The 19,144-nt window shown below is 41.8% G+C and overlaps 1 protein-coding gene across 2 annotated transcripts in view; it reads right to left on the bottom strand.

The window, feature by feature from the left end:
• APLP1 (amyloid beta precursor like protein 1) overlaps nt 1-18,855 on the bottom strand; it is a 62,302-nt gene extending 43,447 nt beyond the window's left edge. The window contains exon 1 of one of the 2 annotated variants that reach the window (XM_063436568.1): nt 18,472-18,855. In XM_063436568.1, coding sequence (XP_063292638.1) covers nt 18,472-18,540 — 69 coding nt within the window. In that variant the 5' untranslated portion in view covers nt 18,541-18,855. The remainder of the gene's footprint in view (nt 1-18,471) is intronic. The other variant, XM_063436567.1, reaches the window with a different exon arrangement.
• Nucleotides 18,856-19,144: the final 289 nt, after the last annotated feature.

Raw genomic sequence — 19,144 nt, 5'->3', positions numbered from 1 at the left:
ACGTGTCTAAATTTTGTATAACTTAAAAAATAATTAAAGTAAGAAAAATAAACACAGAGCTAAAAACACAGCAGACAGAAACGCTAATTACATTCACATGTTCTGTGTTCGGAGAGCACGAATGGAGATTTACGTCGAAGTGAAATTGATCTGTTACGGCATTTATTGATCCAAATGATCATTTCTTTCAATCTATTAGGATGTAAAAAACAGATAACATTCGTATCTTGTAATACCTTTTTTATTGGACTAACAGAATTTTGCTGGGAGAGTGTTCAGCATTAACTAACTATTATTAACACGAACACTCTCCCAGCATTATCTCACTATTCTGTCATATGTACCAACACTTTAAAATGCATTCCTATATGTTTATTCTATCTATATACCAAGTACTATGTGTTAACCTATGCTTCCCCATACTCGTATGCATGTATGCTTATATATATATATTACTGTGCATTTATATTTGTGTATATGAGTTCATGTGCATGTATGTATATGTGTTTATGTATATGTACATGTGTTTATGCGTTCACATATACACATTTATGTGTGTGTGCATGTATAAAGTGTACCATCCTCTGCACTGTCTGCTTGTTTGTTTTTCTTTTCCCTCTCTCCCCCCTCACTCTGCTCTTCAAAAAGATATTTATGACCCTCTACAAAGATGGTGTCTATTTTCTACCAAACCTGTGTCTTATCTGCACTCATGTCGCTTTAACCCCTGTATCACAACTCAACTTTGAATTCTATGTGTCGTCTTGCTCAGAAATGCTTCAGACTTGAGAAAGGGAGGTTATCCCGAAAGCTTGTCATTAAAACATTCTGTTAGTCCAATAAAAAAGGTATTACAAGATACGAATTTTATCTGTTTTTTACATCTACATCACTGGACTAATACGGCTACAATCTCTACTTGAATCTATTAGGAAAAATATAAGATTTATTGTCAATATGTTTAACTGTGCAAATGTAATGCGCTTCACTATATGTACTGTATCCCAGGAATGTGTTTTATTGTGCTATATGTGTGCAATGTGCGTACTGTGTGCAATGTGTGTACACAATGTGCTTACTGTGTGCAATGTGTGTGTGCAACGCGGTTACTGTGTGCAATGTGTGTGTGCAATGCGGTTACTGTGTGCAATGTGTGTGTGCAATGTGTTTACTGTGTGCAATGTGTGTACGCAATGTGCTTACTGTGTGCAATGTGTGTGTGCAATGTGCTTACTGTGTGCAATGTGTGTACGCAATGTGTTTACTGTGTGCAATGTGTGTACGCAATGTGTGTGTGCAATGTGTGTGTGCAATGTGTTTACTGTGTGCAATGTGTGTACGCAATGTGCTTACTGTGTGCAATGTGTGTGTGCAATGTGGTTACTGTGTGCAATGTGTGTACGCAATGCGCTTACTGTGTGCAATGTGTGTACGCAATGCGGTTACTGTGTGCAATGTGTGTGTGCAATGCGGTTACTGTGTGCAATGTGTGTACGCAATGTGGTTACTGTGTGCAATGTGTGTACGCAATGTGCTTACTGTGTGCAATTTGTGTACGCAATGTGCTTACTGTGTGCAATGTGTGTACGCAATGTGCTTACTGTGTGCAATGTGTGTACGCAATGTGGTTACTGTGTGCAATGTGCTTACTGTGTGCAATGTGTGTACGCAATGCGGTTACTGTGTGCAATGTGTGTACGCAATGTGCTTACTGTGTGCAATGTGTGTACGCAATGTGCTTACTGTGTGCAATGTGTGTACGCAATGTGGTTACTGTGTGCAATGTGTGTACGCAATGTGGTTACTGTGTGCAATGTGCTTACTGTGTGCAATGTGTGTACGCAATGCGGTTACTGTGTGCAATGTGTGTACGCAATGTGCTTACTGTGTGCAATGTGTGTACGCAATGTGCTTACTGTGTGCAATGTGTGTACGCAATGTGGTTACTGTGTGCAATGTGTGTACGCAATGTGGTTACTGTGTGCAATGTGTGTGTGCAACGCGGTTACTGTGTGCAATGTGTGTACGCAATGTGGTTACTGTGTGCAATGTGTGTACGCAATGTGCTTACTGTGTGCAATGTGTGTACGCAATGTGCTTACTGTGTGCAATGTGTGTGTGTGCAATGTGTGCACGCAAACGCAATGTGCTCTATGCTCCGTTCCCGATATTAGATTTAATGCTCTGTTTTTTAATGATATTAATCTCTGTAATTATTAGCAGTGCTATCCATACAGTCCGCACAGTAATTACAGCTTCTCACCAAGGCAGCGTGACAGACAGTGACAATCATTAAATCTGCGTGAAATGACAGTTTATAAAACACAGAGGGTCGATATACATTGATACAGACAACCAGGAGAGACTCTCTGTAATCCTGGATATCTCTTGCATGTACAATACATATATATATATACGTGTGTTATGTTATTATACAGATATCAATACTTATTATTATACAGGTATCAGCGTGTTATTACACAGGTCTCTGTGTGTTATTATACTGGTATCTGTGTGTTATTATACAGGTATCTGCATGTTATTATACAGGTATATGTGTGTGTTATTATACTGGTAACTGCGTGTTATTATACAGGTATCTGTGTGTTATTATAATGGTATCTGCGTGTTATTATACAGGTATATGTGTGTGTTATTATACTGGTATCTGTGTGTTATTATACAGGTATACATGTGTGTTATTATACTGGTATCTGTGTGTTATAATACAGGTATATGTGTGTTATTATACTGGTATCTGCGTGTTATTATACAGGTATATGTGTGTGTTATTATACTGGTATCTGTGTATTATTATACAGGTATCTGTGTGTTATTATAATGGTATCTGCGTGTTATTATACAGGTATCTGCATGTTATTATACAGGTATATGTGTGTGTTATTATACTGGTAACTGCGTGTTATTATACAGGTATCTGTGTGTTATTATAATGGTATCTGCGTGTTATTATACAGGTATATGTGTGTGTTATTATACTGGTATCTGTGTGTTATTATACAGGTATCTGTGTGTTATTATAATGGTATCTGCGTGTTATTATACAGGTATATGTGTGTGTTATTATACTGGTATCTGCGTGTTATTATACAGGTATATGTGTGTGTTATTATACAGGTATCTGCGTGTTATTATACAGGTATCTGCGTGTTATTATAATGGTATCTGCGTGTTATTATACAGGTATATGTGTGTGTTATTATACTGGTATCTGCGTGTTATTATACAGGTATGTGTGTGTTATTATACTGGTATCTGCGTGTTATTATACAGGTATGTGTGTGTGTTATTATACTGGTATCTGCGTGTTATTATACAGGTATGCGTATAGTGGGATTGCCAGCATGGGGATTATAACAGCGGTATATTAAATTAATATAGGACTCTGTATGTTACAATACAATAATGTCTGTTATTATATCTGCAAAATAATCTCACTAGGCTGATATAGATATCCAATCAGGGTGATACTGTGTACGTTGGTTCTTTGTGCACAGTGTGTGGCTCTCAGAGGGTTAATGTCACCACATTATATGGACCGGGTTCACGGTGGGCCTGGGTGTCTCGCAGGCCTCTCCATCCCATGTCTTTGTATGTACAGCCCTCTCTCCGGCCTGTATGCTATGGCTGCCTCCCGCTCTCTCAGTTTCTGAGATGGGCTGCTATGGCAACCATTCCCGACGGAGACCTTTTCTCTCTCTCTCTTTGTTGCCATGGCGACTCTCTCCCAAAAGAAGTGACGGCTGTTTCATGTCTCTTATCTTATACTTTCTCCCCCTCTTCTCCTTCTAGCTCACCCCCTCACTCCTTCCTCTGTTCTCCGTCTCTTTTGTATGTCACATGGTCCTCGCCCTCTCTCCCTCCGAAAACTCTTATCTCATCCTCCATCTCCTGTATTGCTCTCATATTTCCTTTCCATCTCAATGTCCTCCCCCCTCAGTCATATCCATAGCTCCCCACCGAGATTTCATCAGTCTCCTACTCACCGTCACCACCTTCACAAACAAACGAAAAAAGTGTGTGCGCGCCCTGATAAATACTTAAAAATAAAATATACCTACTGGAGCGTTGTGTAGGTAAAAAACCTCTGCAACCGAACATAATAAAAAGAGTCTTCGTGGGTCGATTGGGTGGCTTTTCATTATACATTATGATATATCCCAAGTATCCCAGACGTGGTGAGATGATTCCACTTTGTAAGCAATGTTGTGGAGACCAAGGTTACACACCGGTCTTTAAGGACACCAGAAAATGATCGTATAATAGCATAGCCAGGGCCGGATTAAGAGCACACTGGGCCTGGTGCTGACAATTATTATTGACAGAAAACATTAAACCATCCGTATCTCCTGGGGGTCCTGTATCTGGTGGAGGTGGTGCTGGAGGGCATCTCACAGGATGTAGCTATAAGAACAGACATATGCTACCTATGCTAATGTCTCGCTTTCATTTTGCAACCAAACCCATAACCCCAACACCGTCTTCTGTGGGCAGGTAAAAGTAGGTGAGCCACGTCACTGGCCAAAAACAAGGACCCGCCCACAAGGTGGTTGTAGTAAGTGTAGCATTAATGGGACATACCACAGTGTTAGAAAGACAGAAGCAGCAAGAGAATTTATACAGTGCGCGTAAAATCAGCTTTACCTTAAACTTTGGCTTAATGAAGCAGTTTTGGTGTATAGATCAAGCCCTGTAGTCTGCCATTTTGGAGTTAAATTGCTTTGTTTGTACAGCCCTTGCCACACCTCCCAGCATGTGACTTTCATAGCCTCCCCAAACACTTCCTGTAAATAGAGATCTAATGTTTACACTTAATTTATTGCACAGTCTACAGGAGCCTCCTGCACGTGATTAAAGATCAATTTGCAGAACAGGAGATAAAAACTTCTAAAATATGTTACATTTAGAATGCGTTAAATAATCTTGCTCGTTATCTATTTATCTGTAATTTCCAAATGGAATGTATTCTTTGCAATAAATCTTTTTTGGAATCAATGTTTTGTTGAGATTTAGATTGGGGGTAGGGGGGTAGGGAGATATTACCTAAACCACAATTAGAGTGACGTGGGTTTTTACAATTTGTATTTTTTTTTATGGTTATGGTTATTTATTTCATATCTATTCCATCTTCTTTTATTTAATCTACATATTTATATTTGTGGTGACATGGATGATAATATATGTGCTCTAAGTGTAGATGCATGCAATCTTTCATTTGTATTTATTTCATTTTTGGATATGCAATGTTTGTTTTAATTTTTTAGCAACTTTCCATTTTTTTTAATATGTTTGAGAATTCTCAAATAGGCAAGAAAGTTAACTTATGCATGAAGATGTTAGAACGTTGCTGTGTTTCTCCTTAAAACTTCATTGAATTGATACAATGTCTCCTTTAAAAGACGGATACTTTGAATTGCCATGTGGGCGATTGTGTTGAGAGGCGTAACATAAATATTGTATAGAGAAAAAGAGACAATTAGGAAGTAAAGGAGGAGGAACCCATTCAGTTATTGCAACGATAAAAGGAGATGGCGGGGAGAGAACCGCTGTTGGATGAAGCCTATTGGGTGAAATGCATCATACAGGATGAGGGCCCTATTGCACCACGTCATCAGAGCTACAAGGCCTCCTCCCGAACAAGAAAAAAGAGAGAAGGGCTGCGCCACATGAAATTGAACAGATAGTACTGAAAAGTCTCATCCCAACAATGCAAGTTGTCACATATAAAGATGTCTCTGATCAAGAGGTAGATGCAGCTGTAGTTGCTAAGTTCTTGATGCTTGGGGGATGTGGAAGATCTGAGTGTCTTTAGTCTCCGTATGTGGATAGAAAAAGACAAGGCAGCCTAATAGTGCAATATGTCAGAGCTTAGTGTGACAGTATGTTAAAAATAGTGGTGTTGTACTCACATGTAAAAGAGCTATGATCAGCTCTAGTGTATATCACATACAGTGGTATAATCCCCACTTATGGGATATGGCGAGGGTCGTTCACAGCAGATTTTTCTAAATTCCATTTGAAAAAGCCTATATTGGTGAAACGCGTTATGGATATTACTTTGCATTTTATTAAATAAAGGATTTTGGTTATCACAATAGTCTATTGTGCCATCACCTTTATATTTTAACAACTTATTTTAAAAATGTATACTTCCTGGCATTTTTATTTTTTTTAATCATCTTTATCATTTCTACTCTCAAGAATATCCCAGGTGGGGATCATACCACCAACACTATCATCATAGAGCAGTGAGCCTGCTCTACTCTTGTGAGTATAATTCTGATTAATTTTATACAATGTTTACTATTTTACTGAGAGCACTAGTTCTGGCAGTTTTTATTCCCTTTCTGAGTACCTGGACACCCACCAGGACACTGAAAAATCTTTAAAAGGGTAAATTAAAACAAAAAAACATTTTATATAGCACTTTTTGGTCAGAGTAACTCTTACCGGGCTGGTCCACTTCCCAGCAATAAAAAAATAATAAAAAAAAAAAATTACAAAAAATTAAATTAATAATATTCTAATGGCAGTCTGATCCTTCATCCGGTGACACTATTTTCCCTTGATGGAGGGTGAGAGAAGTCAGGAAGGACGGGCGGAGGGGAGGACTTGGGCGGCATGGGGTGCGTGCCAACATTGAACATCTGTAACCAGACATCTGTGCTGACAGCAAACACCCAATATACATAGAATTAAAGGATCACTATAGTGTCAGGAAAAAAAACTTGATTTATAAATATAATCCTTAGGTCCCCCACTCCCTCAGGGCCCCCCTCCCGCTGGGCTGAAGGGGTTAAGATCCCTTCAGCCACTTACCTTAATCCAGCGCCAGCTTCTTCGGCACTGGTGAGCTCTCCTCCCCCTCCGACGTCAGCTCCCGAGTGGAGCCGAATGCGCATGCGCGGCCAGACCACGCGCGCATTTAAAACACCCATAGGAAAGCATTTCTCAATGCTTTCCTATGGACATTCTGATTTTTGCATTGAGCGTTGTGGAAGCGCCTCTAGCGGCTGTCAGTGAGAGAGACACTAGAGGCTGGATTAACCCTGCAATGTAAACATAGCATTTTCTCTGAAACTGCTATGTTTACATCTGAAGGGTTAAAACCTGGGGGATCTGGCACCCAGACCATTTCATTGAGCTGACGTGGTCTGGGTGACACTGACTATAGTGGTCCTTTAACATTAGCGAATAAGGAAATAATATTCCGAGCCGGCTAGTGACCCGATAATGACGCTGCATGAGTAGGAATTACCCCTTTGGCAGCACAGGGATTCAATTCTGTATGTGCAGCATATACAAACTCCAGACACCATGACTACTTGAATTCATTGCTTGGAATAACCCTTAAAATTGTATAATGAATTATTCGCTACTCACATGTTTACACAAAACCTTTATTTGATATCCTGCAGATAACGTTATTACAATCTGATGATACATTTCTTATTTAAATTTACCGGATTATAAAACAAAAAAACATAAAATAACTAAGTGAGTGAGGGACTTTATACGGAATCGCAATACTGACGCAATGGGATATTTTATTACACTTTCACTAGATAAATCTCACTAAACCAGATTTTTGCTTTCACTTTTATTTACAAAATCAACTGAAATACGGTCTTAAAATATCTTGGTATATCAATGGAAACATTGATGTGAAAGACAGGGAGCACGTATGAGCAATGCTGCCTTACTCTGACTCTTTACAAACACAACGTATATATTTTATTTGGTTGATAGAACAATTAATCCCTACATATAATCAATGGCATGAATATAAGATCTCCCCATTTAATGATTTATTATTTAATACAGACTCAACTTTATTATCTCCAAAAATGAAACCAGCTATTTTCAACCATTCTTAAAGATAGCGATAATTCAATACATAAAACAAACAGGACACAAATTATTAGGAAATAATCAAATACCAGACTTATCTGGGCTCCAAAAACAAACTCCCAGAGAATCGCTCCCTCTCCCGAATTCTGCAAAGCAGGTCTGTCCAGACCTCCTGCTCCCCCATTAGATCTCCAGTAATTACAGAGAGGTGGTTCAGGGTCACCCCAAGAGGGTACAAAAACAGGAGTCATCGAAAGATCTTGGAAAACGGCAGCATCCTTAATATAGCTTATTGCGCATGCACAGGGCATTACTTGTGTATCATACAAGAATGTGACTTTTCCCAACAACTGCGAGCCATGACAAACATGGAATAGCAGATATTGCAAGTAAATGCTCAATTAAGATGCAACTCTCCTATTATCAGATATGTATACAAGACGACATAAGACCTGGATTTAAATCTTTTGAATTCGCTTTTCGAGTGATTACAATCTGTTAGAAAAACTTTGCAAATGATTTATCTACAAAACGTGCCTTCTGTATTCATCTGAGAGGTTTTTCCAACAGATTATGGTCATCTGAAAAGCTTATTCAAAAATATTAAATCAAGGTCTTTTAATTGTGCTAGAATTTCAGCTTAGTTTCCGTGTGGTTTATTCAATACTAAATTATGAAATGCAAAATTCTGGGAAAATTAGCAAAACTATGACTACAGTTAAGTTTCAGAATTTTTTGCTTAAATTTTTCAATGAATATTTCTTACAGTTAGAGGGTTTAGTAAATAACCCGTTTGTATAAAATATCAGAAGAGGCAATGACCAAGCCTTCACAGTCCCTGTGCCCTGTGCCCTGTTGCATTTAATAGGCTTTGAGACAATCTGACTGAATAATACGGCACGACATACATTTGTAATCAAAATTATTCAACTCTCAAAATTTACAGACTTTCAGCTGATTTCAATGAACAAATCAAACAAAGCAATTGAAATAGCTCAACACGACAAAAGCTTCAAGTAGTTTCCCTAAATTCAACTGAAAATGCAACTGATACTGATTTCTCCAGTCTCAAAATGATTTAATCTCCTGCATAGAATCCCTCACAACAACACAAATATGCAAAACAGGTGTTGTCTCAAGCACACTTGATGCAACTAATCAAGGGCTTCATTAATTGCACAAGATGTGCTTAAGTTGGTACACTTGAAATACCTGAACTGGCTAGGGGTTTGTTGAGTGTCATGTTTGACTACATGTTAGAAATAAGTCAAAAGAATGGTCTATAAAGTTAAAAGAAGAGGTCATCGCCCTTCACAAGCAAGGAACAGGATACAAAAAGATAGCAAAGGCACTGAATGTTCCAAGAGACACCGTTAGAAGCATAGTTCACAAGTTCAATGTTGAAGGAACAGTGGTTAATCTACCTGAACGGAGCAGAAAAAGGAAGCTATTAATGGCTGCAAACAGATTTCTGAGAAGGCAGGTTGTGAAAAAGCCTTGAGTGACTGCAAAAGACCTGAATCAAATCTTGGTGGCAACAGACACTGAGGTTTCAGTGAGCACAGTAATGCAGAAGGTTTCCATGTCAGAACTCCAAGACGTACACCAATACTGACCCAAAAGCACAAGAAAAGTAATCTTCAATAATCTCAAAAACGCATACCTTGCAAGCTCCTGCTCCAAGCACTGATTTTAAGCATTAAACGCCCGCAAATCTGCCGATCAGACCGCACAAACACAACCGCAGAATTTTTTTTATTTACTTACATGAAGGTTAATAATAACAAGTCCTACGCGTTTCATGCACAATGGGACTTCCTCAGAGACAGTCTTTGCTGTATGCAAAGTTCAAGTGTGAACGCTATAGCATAGGAGACGCAATGATGTCAGTTGAGGTCGAACCCAGAAGATATTTGAATTCAGCTAAGAAAAGCTGCAAAGGACCAATAAGGGCACTAAATACACAACCAAGAGCAGGAATTAAAGATAGGGATAGGGAGGGGGAACTTTGTATACACTGCAAAGACTGTCTCCAAGGAAGTCCCATTGTGCACGCGTAGGACTTGTGGTGATACTGCACACTTGTTATTATTAACCTTCATGTAAGTAAATACATATTTTTCTGCACTTTACTTGGTTTGTAATTCACTTTGTTGCATTGTATCTCTCTATTGCTAACTGATTTACCAACCGGAGACCCGGGAAGTCACCAGAGGGTACACATCTCTACAGTGCAGAGATTCGGAGGTCTGAGAAGACTTGTATTATTCTGAAGGCATTTTCTCTTTTAGCAATTGTGAGTGGCCAATTGTACCATACATTTTATCAAAGTGTACAAACATTCTGCGCCATGTTGGGTCGCTTTTCTTCAATTTAGCAGGTGTTTTATAAATGTCAGTAATAATAATAATAATAATACAATGCATTGGCCTCCAAGCGTAGGCGCTGCTGGGGAGGAGGGGGGACTTTAGGGGCTGAAGCCCTGGATGTGGGACTTTCTCGCCCTGGATCTCTACAGTTGGTGGAAGACAAAGAAGGATATTAGGGTTTTATTTTCTATTTTATTTAAATTTTTATATCTGGCAGTTGCTTGTCCATGCAGCCACCTATAATAAAAATAAAGATCAGTAATACAAGGCTACAGAGGGGAAGGGGTGGTGCCCCCCAGATGAATGTCAGGAGGGGGTGCTGGGGAACAGATCATTCCTTCTATTGGTTAGCTATTATTTTCAGCTTTTATTAAGATCCCAGAGAACATCAGCAGCGACTGTTCGTGGGTAGCGAGGAGGGGGCAGAACATAGAGAGCCAGAGAGATATCAGGATACATCCCCATCTTTCTGTCAGAATTAGGGTCATCGCGTTTTGCTTTGGCCTCAAGCCCCAGGTTTTACTGCAACCTAAACCCCAACCCCGCTTCCAGTGAAGTCAATAACAGTCTAATGGTGATATAGAAAGGGTAGTAGATACCTGGAATAGCCTTCCAGTGGGAGCAGTAACAGTGATATAGAAAGGGTAGTAGATACCTGGAATAGCCTTCCAGTGGAAGCAGTAACAGTGATATAGAAAGGGTAGTAGATACCTGGAATAGCCTTCCAGTGGAAGCAGTAACAGCGATATAGAAAGGGTAGTAGATACCTGTAATAGCCTTCCAGTGGGAGCAGTAACAGCGATATATAAAGGGTTGTAGATACCTGGAATAGCATTCCAGTGGGAGCAGTAACAGTGATATAGAAAGGGTAGTAGATACCTGGAATAGCCTTCCAGTAGGAGCAGTAACAGTGATATAGAAAGGGTAGTAGATACCTGGAATAGCCTTCCAGTAGGAGCAGTAACAGTGATATAGAAAGGGTAGTAGATACCTGGAATAGCCTTCCAGTGGGAGCAGTAACAGCGATATATAAAGGGTTGTAGATACCTGGAATAGCATTCCAGTGGGAGCAGTAACAGTGATATAGAAAGGGTAGTAGATACCTGGAATAGCCTTCCAGTAGGAGCAGTAACAGTGATATAGAAAGGGTAGTAGATACCTGGAATAGCCTTCCAGTAGGAGCAGTAACAGTGATATAGAAAGGGTAGTAGATACCTGGAATAGCCTTCCAGTGGGAGCAGTAACAGTGATATAGCAAGGGTAGTAGATACCTGGAATAGCCTTCCAGTAGGAGCAGTAACAGTGATTTAGAAAGGGTAGTAGATACCTGGAATAGCCTTCCAGTGGGAGCAGTAACAGTGATATAGCAAGGGTAGTAGATACCTGGAATACCCTTCCAGTGGGAGCAGTAACAGTGATATAGAAAGGGTAGTAGATACCTGGAATAGCCTTCCAGTGGGAGCAGTAACAGTGATATAGAAAGGGTAGACTGTCTGTCTGTCTGTCTGTCTGTCTGTCTAATTGTCTATACTCTATCTTTCCATATATCTATCTATACATCATCTATCTATCCTCTATCTATGTGTCCGTCTATATATCCATCTATCTCTCTATCCTTTATCCATCTATCCATCTATCCTTTATCCATCTACTTATCTGTCGATCTATACACTATCAATCGATCTATCTATCTACCTACCTGTCTGACTGCCTATCTATCTATCCATCTTTCTATTTCAAACCGTCTATATTTATCTATCTACTTATCTATCGATCTACACACTATCTATATCGATCTATGTATCTCTCTCTACCTATCTATACTCTATCTACCTACTTATCTATCTATCGTTTGTTACAATGATCCACTATCACTATATTTTATATGGGATCAATTTTTACATACTCTGTCATATGTTATTAATCTAGATTAGTCTTCGTTAAACAAATTTAATTATTTTCATTCCTTTCAGCGTATAATTTATATATTATATTGATTTGGGAAGGGCTGCAATCACCAGATTGAGATGCATTGGAAACCTACGATTCCAGATGCTGCCCCTCCCCCACCTATACGATGACTGAGGCTCCGCCCCATCGAAGGTGCTTTTCATGGTAGCATTTCCTAATGTTTTAGCTCTGGGTTTCCTGTTTTTTTTATGTTTGATCCAGCTGTGCTTATTATAGGAGGAGTAGGCAATAGTCGCTTAACGGCTGGCACATAGCAAAATATTAGATATAAAACTGTTAGAGAGTAGTCACACATTTTTTGAAATATGTTTGATCTATCTGTGCTAATAATAGGAGGAGCAGGCAATAATCGCTTAACGGTTAGCACATTGCAAAATATAGGATAATAAAAAAAAAATAAACTATTAAAGATTAATCACACATTTTTAAGTATGTTTGATCCATCTGTGCTTATAATAAAAAATAAAATAAAAAATAAAAATATATAAAAAATAAAAATTTAAACATGCAAACTAAGTGTTGTTAACAAGGTGAGTACAGTGTCTTTGGTGCTGTTCGATTCCATCAGCCAATGCCAGCTCTATGTGTTGGGCTTGCGAGCCGGGGTTGGAGGCAGGGTTGATGTCCCTGTGAGATTCCCACTCCGGTGGTCGCGGTGGAGCTTTTCCGGCCGTTACGTTTCTCAGTACCGATCCATGCTGTGGCTCGGTGGGCGCTGTTGCAGGCAATGTGTGAATTAATTTTCTGCTGGTCTGTGATTCCTGGAACCCCCGGCTGGTAATCAGGTTGGGCTCGTTTGCGGATCTCACTCCGGTGTATGCGGGCGTGAGCGCCGGTGTCCATAGAGCTTGGTGTCGTTTCCCGCCATAGTGGTCTCCGGCGTTGCCCTTGGAGCGCCCCTCTGGGTGTGTTTCCACCTAACTGCCGTCTGGTTGCTGGGCGGATCCAAGCAGCTGCTTCTTTCCTCGCCAGCCGGTAGGTCTGTCCCCGGGTGTGGAGCTTTGACCAGAGGTGAGCACAGAGCCTATCGAAGAACTCTGTTACACTTTTGGGAGGCTTATGTAGTGTGCGCTGCAACTCAGGCCGCGCTTGTGCCGCCATCTTGTTTGGGCTTTGCTGGTCTCGTTTGGCTGTGAGCTTTGTCGCTGGATCATGCGATGTCGCTGGGGTGGTTGTTCCCAGCGTGGACCGGGATATCCCCCGCCGGTCCAGGGGGGGGGGGGTAGCAGGGCATTAGTGTTCCCTCGTGTGAGAGCAAGCCCCATGCCGGGGGATCGGCCGCCTCCCCCATGCCCTGGGCTCCGCTCCGTTTTAGGCCTCGTGGTCGGTTCGAGCTCCTCCGTGGCGTTTAGGCTCGAGATTGGTGTCATTCTGCTCTGTGTTGGGTCCCGGTTCACTTTCCGGGCAGCATGTACCGTGGGTTTCATCGTTATGTTGTGTATGAGCTTTTATGTGCCCCCTGTTATAGGAGCCCTCAGATAACACGTCCGGCCATCTTGGGTATCAGGCCCCGCCCCGGTTTTCTGTTTTTAACATTAAAAGTAGCCATAATTCTCATTTACATGCACCAATGTCACTCCCACCATATGCCTTTCATGCCAAGGATTATGGGAGTGCTGTTTAGACACCTAGTACCCACTGGATTCAGAATGGTTCTAGGTTCATATCCTGAAAAACTGCATTCACCCTTCCATTGAGTAATAATGGCCGGAACACCTCCATTGAAAACCATGACAACTCCTCCAACATCATCAGAGACCATGGCTACCCCCTACCCTTCAGACACTTTGAGAGGGCCTATTCCTTCATCAAACACTATTGGAGGCTCCCTTCCTTCATCAGACACTATGGGAGTGGCCCATCCTTCATCAAACACAATGGAAGGGCAACTTCTTTCATCAGACATCATGACCAAGTCCTTCATCAGACACAATGGCTACACCCTATCCTTCATCAGACTCCATGTCTGGGCCTCTTTCTTCATCAGACACTATGATTAGGTTCACTCATTCTTCAGAAACTATAGGTAGGTTCACTACTTCATTAGACACCATGTCTGGGGCCCTTTTTAAATCAGTCACTATGGGTAGGCCCACTCCATCAGACACTATGATTAGGTCCACTACTTTATCAGAAAATATGGTTAGGTCCACTACTTCATCAGACACTAAGCCCCCTCCATCATTGGACACCTGGGCCAGGCCCTCTGTTTCTTCAGACACCTTGGTACTTGGGTTCTGCTACATTAACACTGATTGCTAACTTCATTGCACGCAGATTATTGTATAGCTTTACCAATTTTCATTTGTCTGGAACTGTATTCCGTTCCTACATCTCTTGAATCAGGTGGGAGCTTTATTTACAGGAGTTCAGTTTTCACAGTCAACAAGGAACCAACTCACTCTTATTTGACAACAGGAATTACACAACTATTATAGAAAGGGGACAGGAGCACCTCAAGTCTAAAGGAAGGCCTGTTACAGCATTGCATTGTGGAAATTATACAGACCAAGTAACAAATCTCAGGGCATGTTCTCCATAGTGCCATGATCTGTATTTGGCTCACTGGTTGATAGAGCAAGGGAGTTTCACCCAACACAACCAACATACAACACACTCAGCCAGAATGGCCCGCCGACACAATCAGCCAGCACAGCTATCACAGAACATGCTCAGCCAACACGAGTCTCACGGAACACACCAAGCCAGTATTGCCACCACACAACACAATCAGCCAGTATGGCTATCGAAGAATACACTCAGCCATCACAGCCATCGCACAACGCGATCAGCCAGCACGGCATCAAATAACACACTCAGCCAGCATGGCCATCAAATAACACAATCAGCCAGCACGGCCATCACACAACAAAATTAGCCAGCATGGCCATCACACAACACAATCAGCCAGCATGGCCATCACACAACAAAATTAGCCAGCATGGCCATCACACAACACAATCAGCCAGCATGGCCATCACACAACACAATCAGCCAGCATGGCCATCACACAACAAAATTAGCCAGCATGGCCATCACACAACACAATCAGCCAGCATGGCCATCACACAACACAATCAGCCAGCATGGCCATCACACAACAAAATTAGCCAGCATGGCCATCACACAACACAATTAGCCAGCATGGCTATCACACAACACAATCAGTCAGCAGGGCCATCACACAACAAAATTAGCCAGCATGGCCATCACACAACAAAATTAGCCAGCATGGCTATCACACAACACAATCAGCCAGCATGGCCATCACACAACACAATCAGTCAGCAGGGCCATCACACAACAAAATTAGCCAGCATGGCCATCACACAACAAAATTAGCCAGCATGGCTATCACACAACACAATCAGCCAGCATGGCCATCACACAACACAATCAGCCAGCATGGCCATCACACAACACAATCAGCCAGCATGGCCATCACACAACACAATCAGTCAGCAGGGCCATCACGCAATCATGCAGTATGGCTATTAAAGTACATACTCAACCAGTATAGCTATCATACAATATGATCAGCCAGCACGGCTATCATAATATATTCTAAAGATAAGTCATCCATCCAGTTGTGACCGTGTTCATTGGATAGCTCCTTCCTTCTTCAGCAAGATAATTATAAAACACACAAATCCTACAAGAATGTACAATTTGTAGGGGATAAAGAAACACATTTCAGTGAGGTTGAGATGCCAAGACATGGCCAGCCAGGTCATTAGACCGAGCTATCCATTACTTTTCCATCTTCACCAGATGGTTAACGAACATTCTTTTATTTTCTTTTTAAATCGCTCTAATAATCTGTAACGTGTTTACAAATTTCAGTTATTTTAGAAAATGTTATATGATGTTTAACACGTCAGTTATGGAATAAACAAACATTTAGTTCACTAGATCAAAAATTACAACAAATTCAAAACAAAATTTGCAGTGTATAAAATTTTGGGAATTCTTCATTTTCCGCATTCGTTTTCCCATTTCACGTCATGGTTTTGTTATGTTTGCCAACTGTTGACTAGCGCTGTATAGATGCAAATACATCAATTGGTCTTCCAAGGCAAATTGAAAGCAAAAATAAATCTGTAGATTCCGTTTTGTTTTATTTCCAGCATAGAATTCTAGTTAAACTAAAACAAGTTAATGCTTTCATTAATAATTCCCATTGTTTGTGTGCCCTGAGAGACCTATATAAAGTCGGACTACAACCATCATTCATTTACGCTGTGGTTTTTTTTATTTGCTCTCTGAGCTATTGAATGCGCCTGTAAACACTGCCGGGCATCGAGCCTTGAAAAACACATACTGAGGCCGCCCAATAAAATCCTCCGGGTTCGTAGTCCTACCAGACCGTTAGGATGTCTCTAATCGACAAGCAGTAAACTTGGAGTTTTTAACGAGTTTTATTAATGAGCGATGTTTAGTATTTGCCTATGAGTCCAGAGGTCATAGGGACCCCTGAGAATTAATGTTGGGCAGCCTGCCCCTCCTTGTACTTTGTATGGATACAGGTGACCTTTCCTAAGATTTCAATTTGTCTTGTCGGACCACTGGGTTAGCCTCTGTACAAACAGTCAGTCAACAGCATTTCACTATATCTAGTTTATCGTTGTGGACGTGGCACCTGGGATGGGCTTCAGCCACATTGGTGGATCATGCGCCCATAGTAGGTGGAAGCCAACTCATTAGTTTTGGGACGTGCTTCATAAGATAGGCATGAGAGTTCTGAAACCAATATAGAATAGCAAGAATGGATGAAAACAAAAGATTGATGTACCCTACCACCACAGCCATTGTCACCAAGCTCTCCTGTGTATCACATGGCGATGTGGGATATAATGCCCTTGTTTTATAGTAAGAAGGGTCCCTCTGTGTTCTGTAGAGGGCGGAGGACAGTGCCAGGGAGAGACAGAGGAAGAGTGCCGTCATTGGCCTCACAGTGACTCCCTCACCACAAGATGCAGCCACCTGTTTGATCCAGATGTCTCCCGGCCTTTTGTACATAGGGAACTAATCAGCAGATCTCCATCTTGGTGCCCCTGCAAAACCTTCTGGCATTCAAAGAGATAAAGCTCCAAGCGCCCCGCAGCCCCTCCTGGATCATGGGTGCTTTATTGACCTATTAAAGAGGAATATTAAATGCCCCGAGGAATAAACAAGCACAAACAGGAAAGCCACTAATGATTAACCAGGATCTGACATTGCACCTGGGTATCTTTTCCATCACTGAACCATCTCACCAAGGACTCTGACAGTGACCGTCTCATAGTCCATGGTCCCTACGCAGCCCCATTACAGAGACTTGCTCCTGACATCCAAGCAAGGTCTGCTGTTCCATTACAGACCCATCATGCAATTAGTTATTCCATTAATCTCTCTCCTGGCACACTGCGCCTCCTGCTATTTCTGTACAGACTTAACCACTCTCACAGCTGAGCTACTGCACCATCCTCTGCTCTTCCAGCAAGCTCCCTCTGCTACACAGCCATTCATCGCTCATTGTGCAGCATCCTCTGCAAACCAATAATCCACCTGCCATGACTAATCAGAACCAGCATGTTCTCAACCCAATTTTCAGACCATTTCCTCCGAAAATAAATTGCTCCTAATGTCTTTATTTGACAGACAGTTCTGTAAACAAAAAAAACAAAAACCTGAAAAATGTCCATTATCCTTCCGAACCCGGCTTAGAGTGTGACCCTAATAATCTGCCGGTACATACTGTGCCCACATACTCCTACTCGGTACACATACTGCGTGGAGAGACTATACAAATCAGTCCATAAAATCCCACCACTTCACCAACGCATCCTGCTTGCTATATATCACAGCGATTTATTCATACATTAACCCAGCAATTCATTAGACTGAGTAACTTCCTTCCTACCCAATACATCATTAGGCTAAAATCCATAATGACTACAAGTCACAATCTGCCAATGGTTCTTGCTTCGGAAAGCGATACCCCCCCTCTATTCTGCTTGGACGTGCATAGCGCCAGCCTTGCGCCTTATTTATTTTGATGACTGAGTGGCCTGCGATGGGACGGTTAAAGGGTTAATCTCGATAACCAGTATCCCCTTCTATTGCCCAACACACCATCTGCCAATAACAGGAATGATCTCAATATTTTAGTTCCTGCATTAAAAGACAAGAACTCCACCCATTCCAGCTGTGCCCCCTGCGATTGTCACCGGCAGCCCCCCACCATGGCACTTTGGTCGTGTCACCTAGGCCCCCTCACCTGTGCACTGAGCAGCAGCAGACAGCTTGCAGAGAGTAGGGTGGCTCTCAGTCTCTCGGAAGCCCCCATGGTAGCTTGAGCCTCTATTTCCCGCAGGGTCTAGGGGTCCTGCTGCCTTTGCTGATGCTGCGGTAACTGGCTGTCCCTGGCTGCTGGAAGGATGGTCCCTGCCACAGACACAGCGTCCCAGATACTGCGAGCCTGCCTCTGCTGCAGATGCTGTGTCTCTCGCTCTGTCTCTGTTTATCACAGTTTGTCTGTGCTTGTCTCACAGATGCCTCTGTCTCCCAGTCTGCATGTATCTGTCTGTGTGACTGTATGTCTCTCTGTAGAAGCCTCGTTGTGCTATACAAAGACAAACCCCATCCCCCCCTCCTCATCTCTCTCCTTCTCTCTCTCCTCCCATCTGTCTCTCTATCAATTCCTCCTCCCTCTCTATCCCTCTCTCGCTCTCTCACACACTCCACCCTTTCTCCTCCCATGGACAGAGTCTGTCTCCTGTAAACCAGGATTGAGAGACGACAAAGCCAATACGGTGTGACAGCGCTGCGCAGACAACGCAAAGCTATTCTACGAACCTGCGCAACTGCAAAACCAGAGCGAAAAGTGCAACATCTGCAGCGCAGAACATGATATATTACAGAGAACAGGATTTTATTGCATTTAAAGGGGC

This window comes from Pelobates fuscus, chromosome 11 (assembly GCF_036172605.1).
Source record: "Pelobates fuscus isolate aPelFus1 chromosome 11, aPelFus1.pri, whole genome shotgun sequence".
NCBI classification, from domain to species: Eukaryota; Metazoa; Chordata; class Amphibia; order Anura; family Pelobatidae; genus Pelobates; species Pelobates fuscus.
Note: the sequence above shows the minus strand (reverse complement) of the source record. Positions and strands in the feature narration are given on the sequence as shown.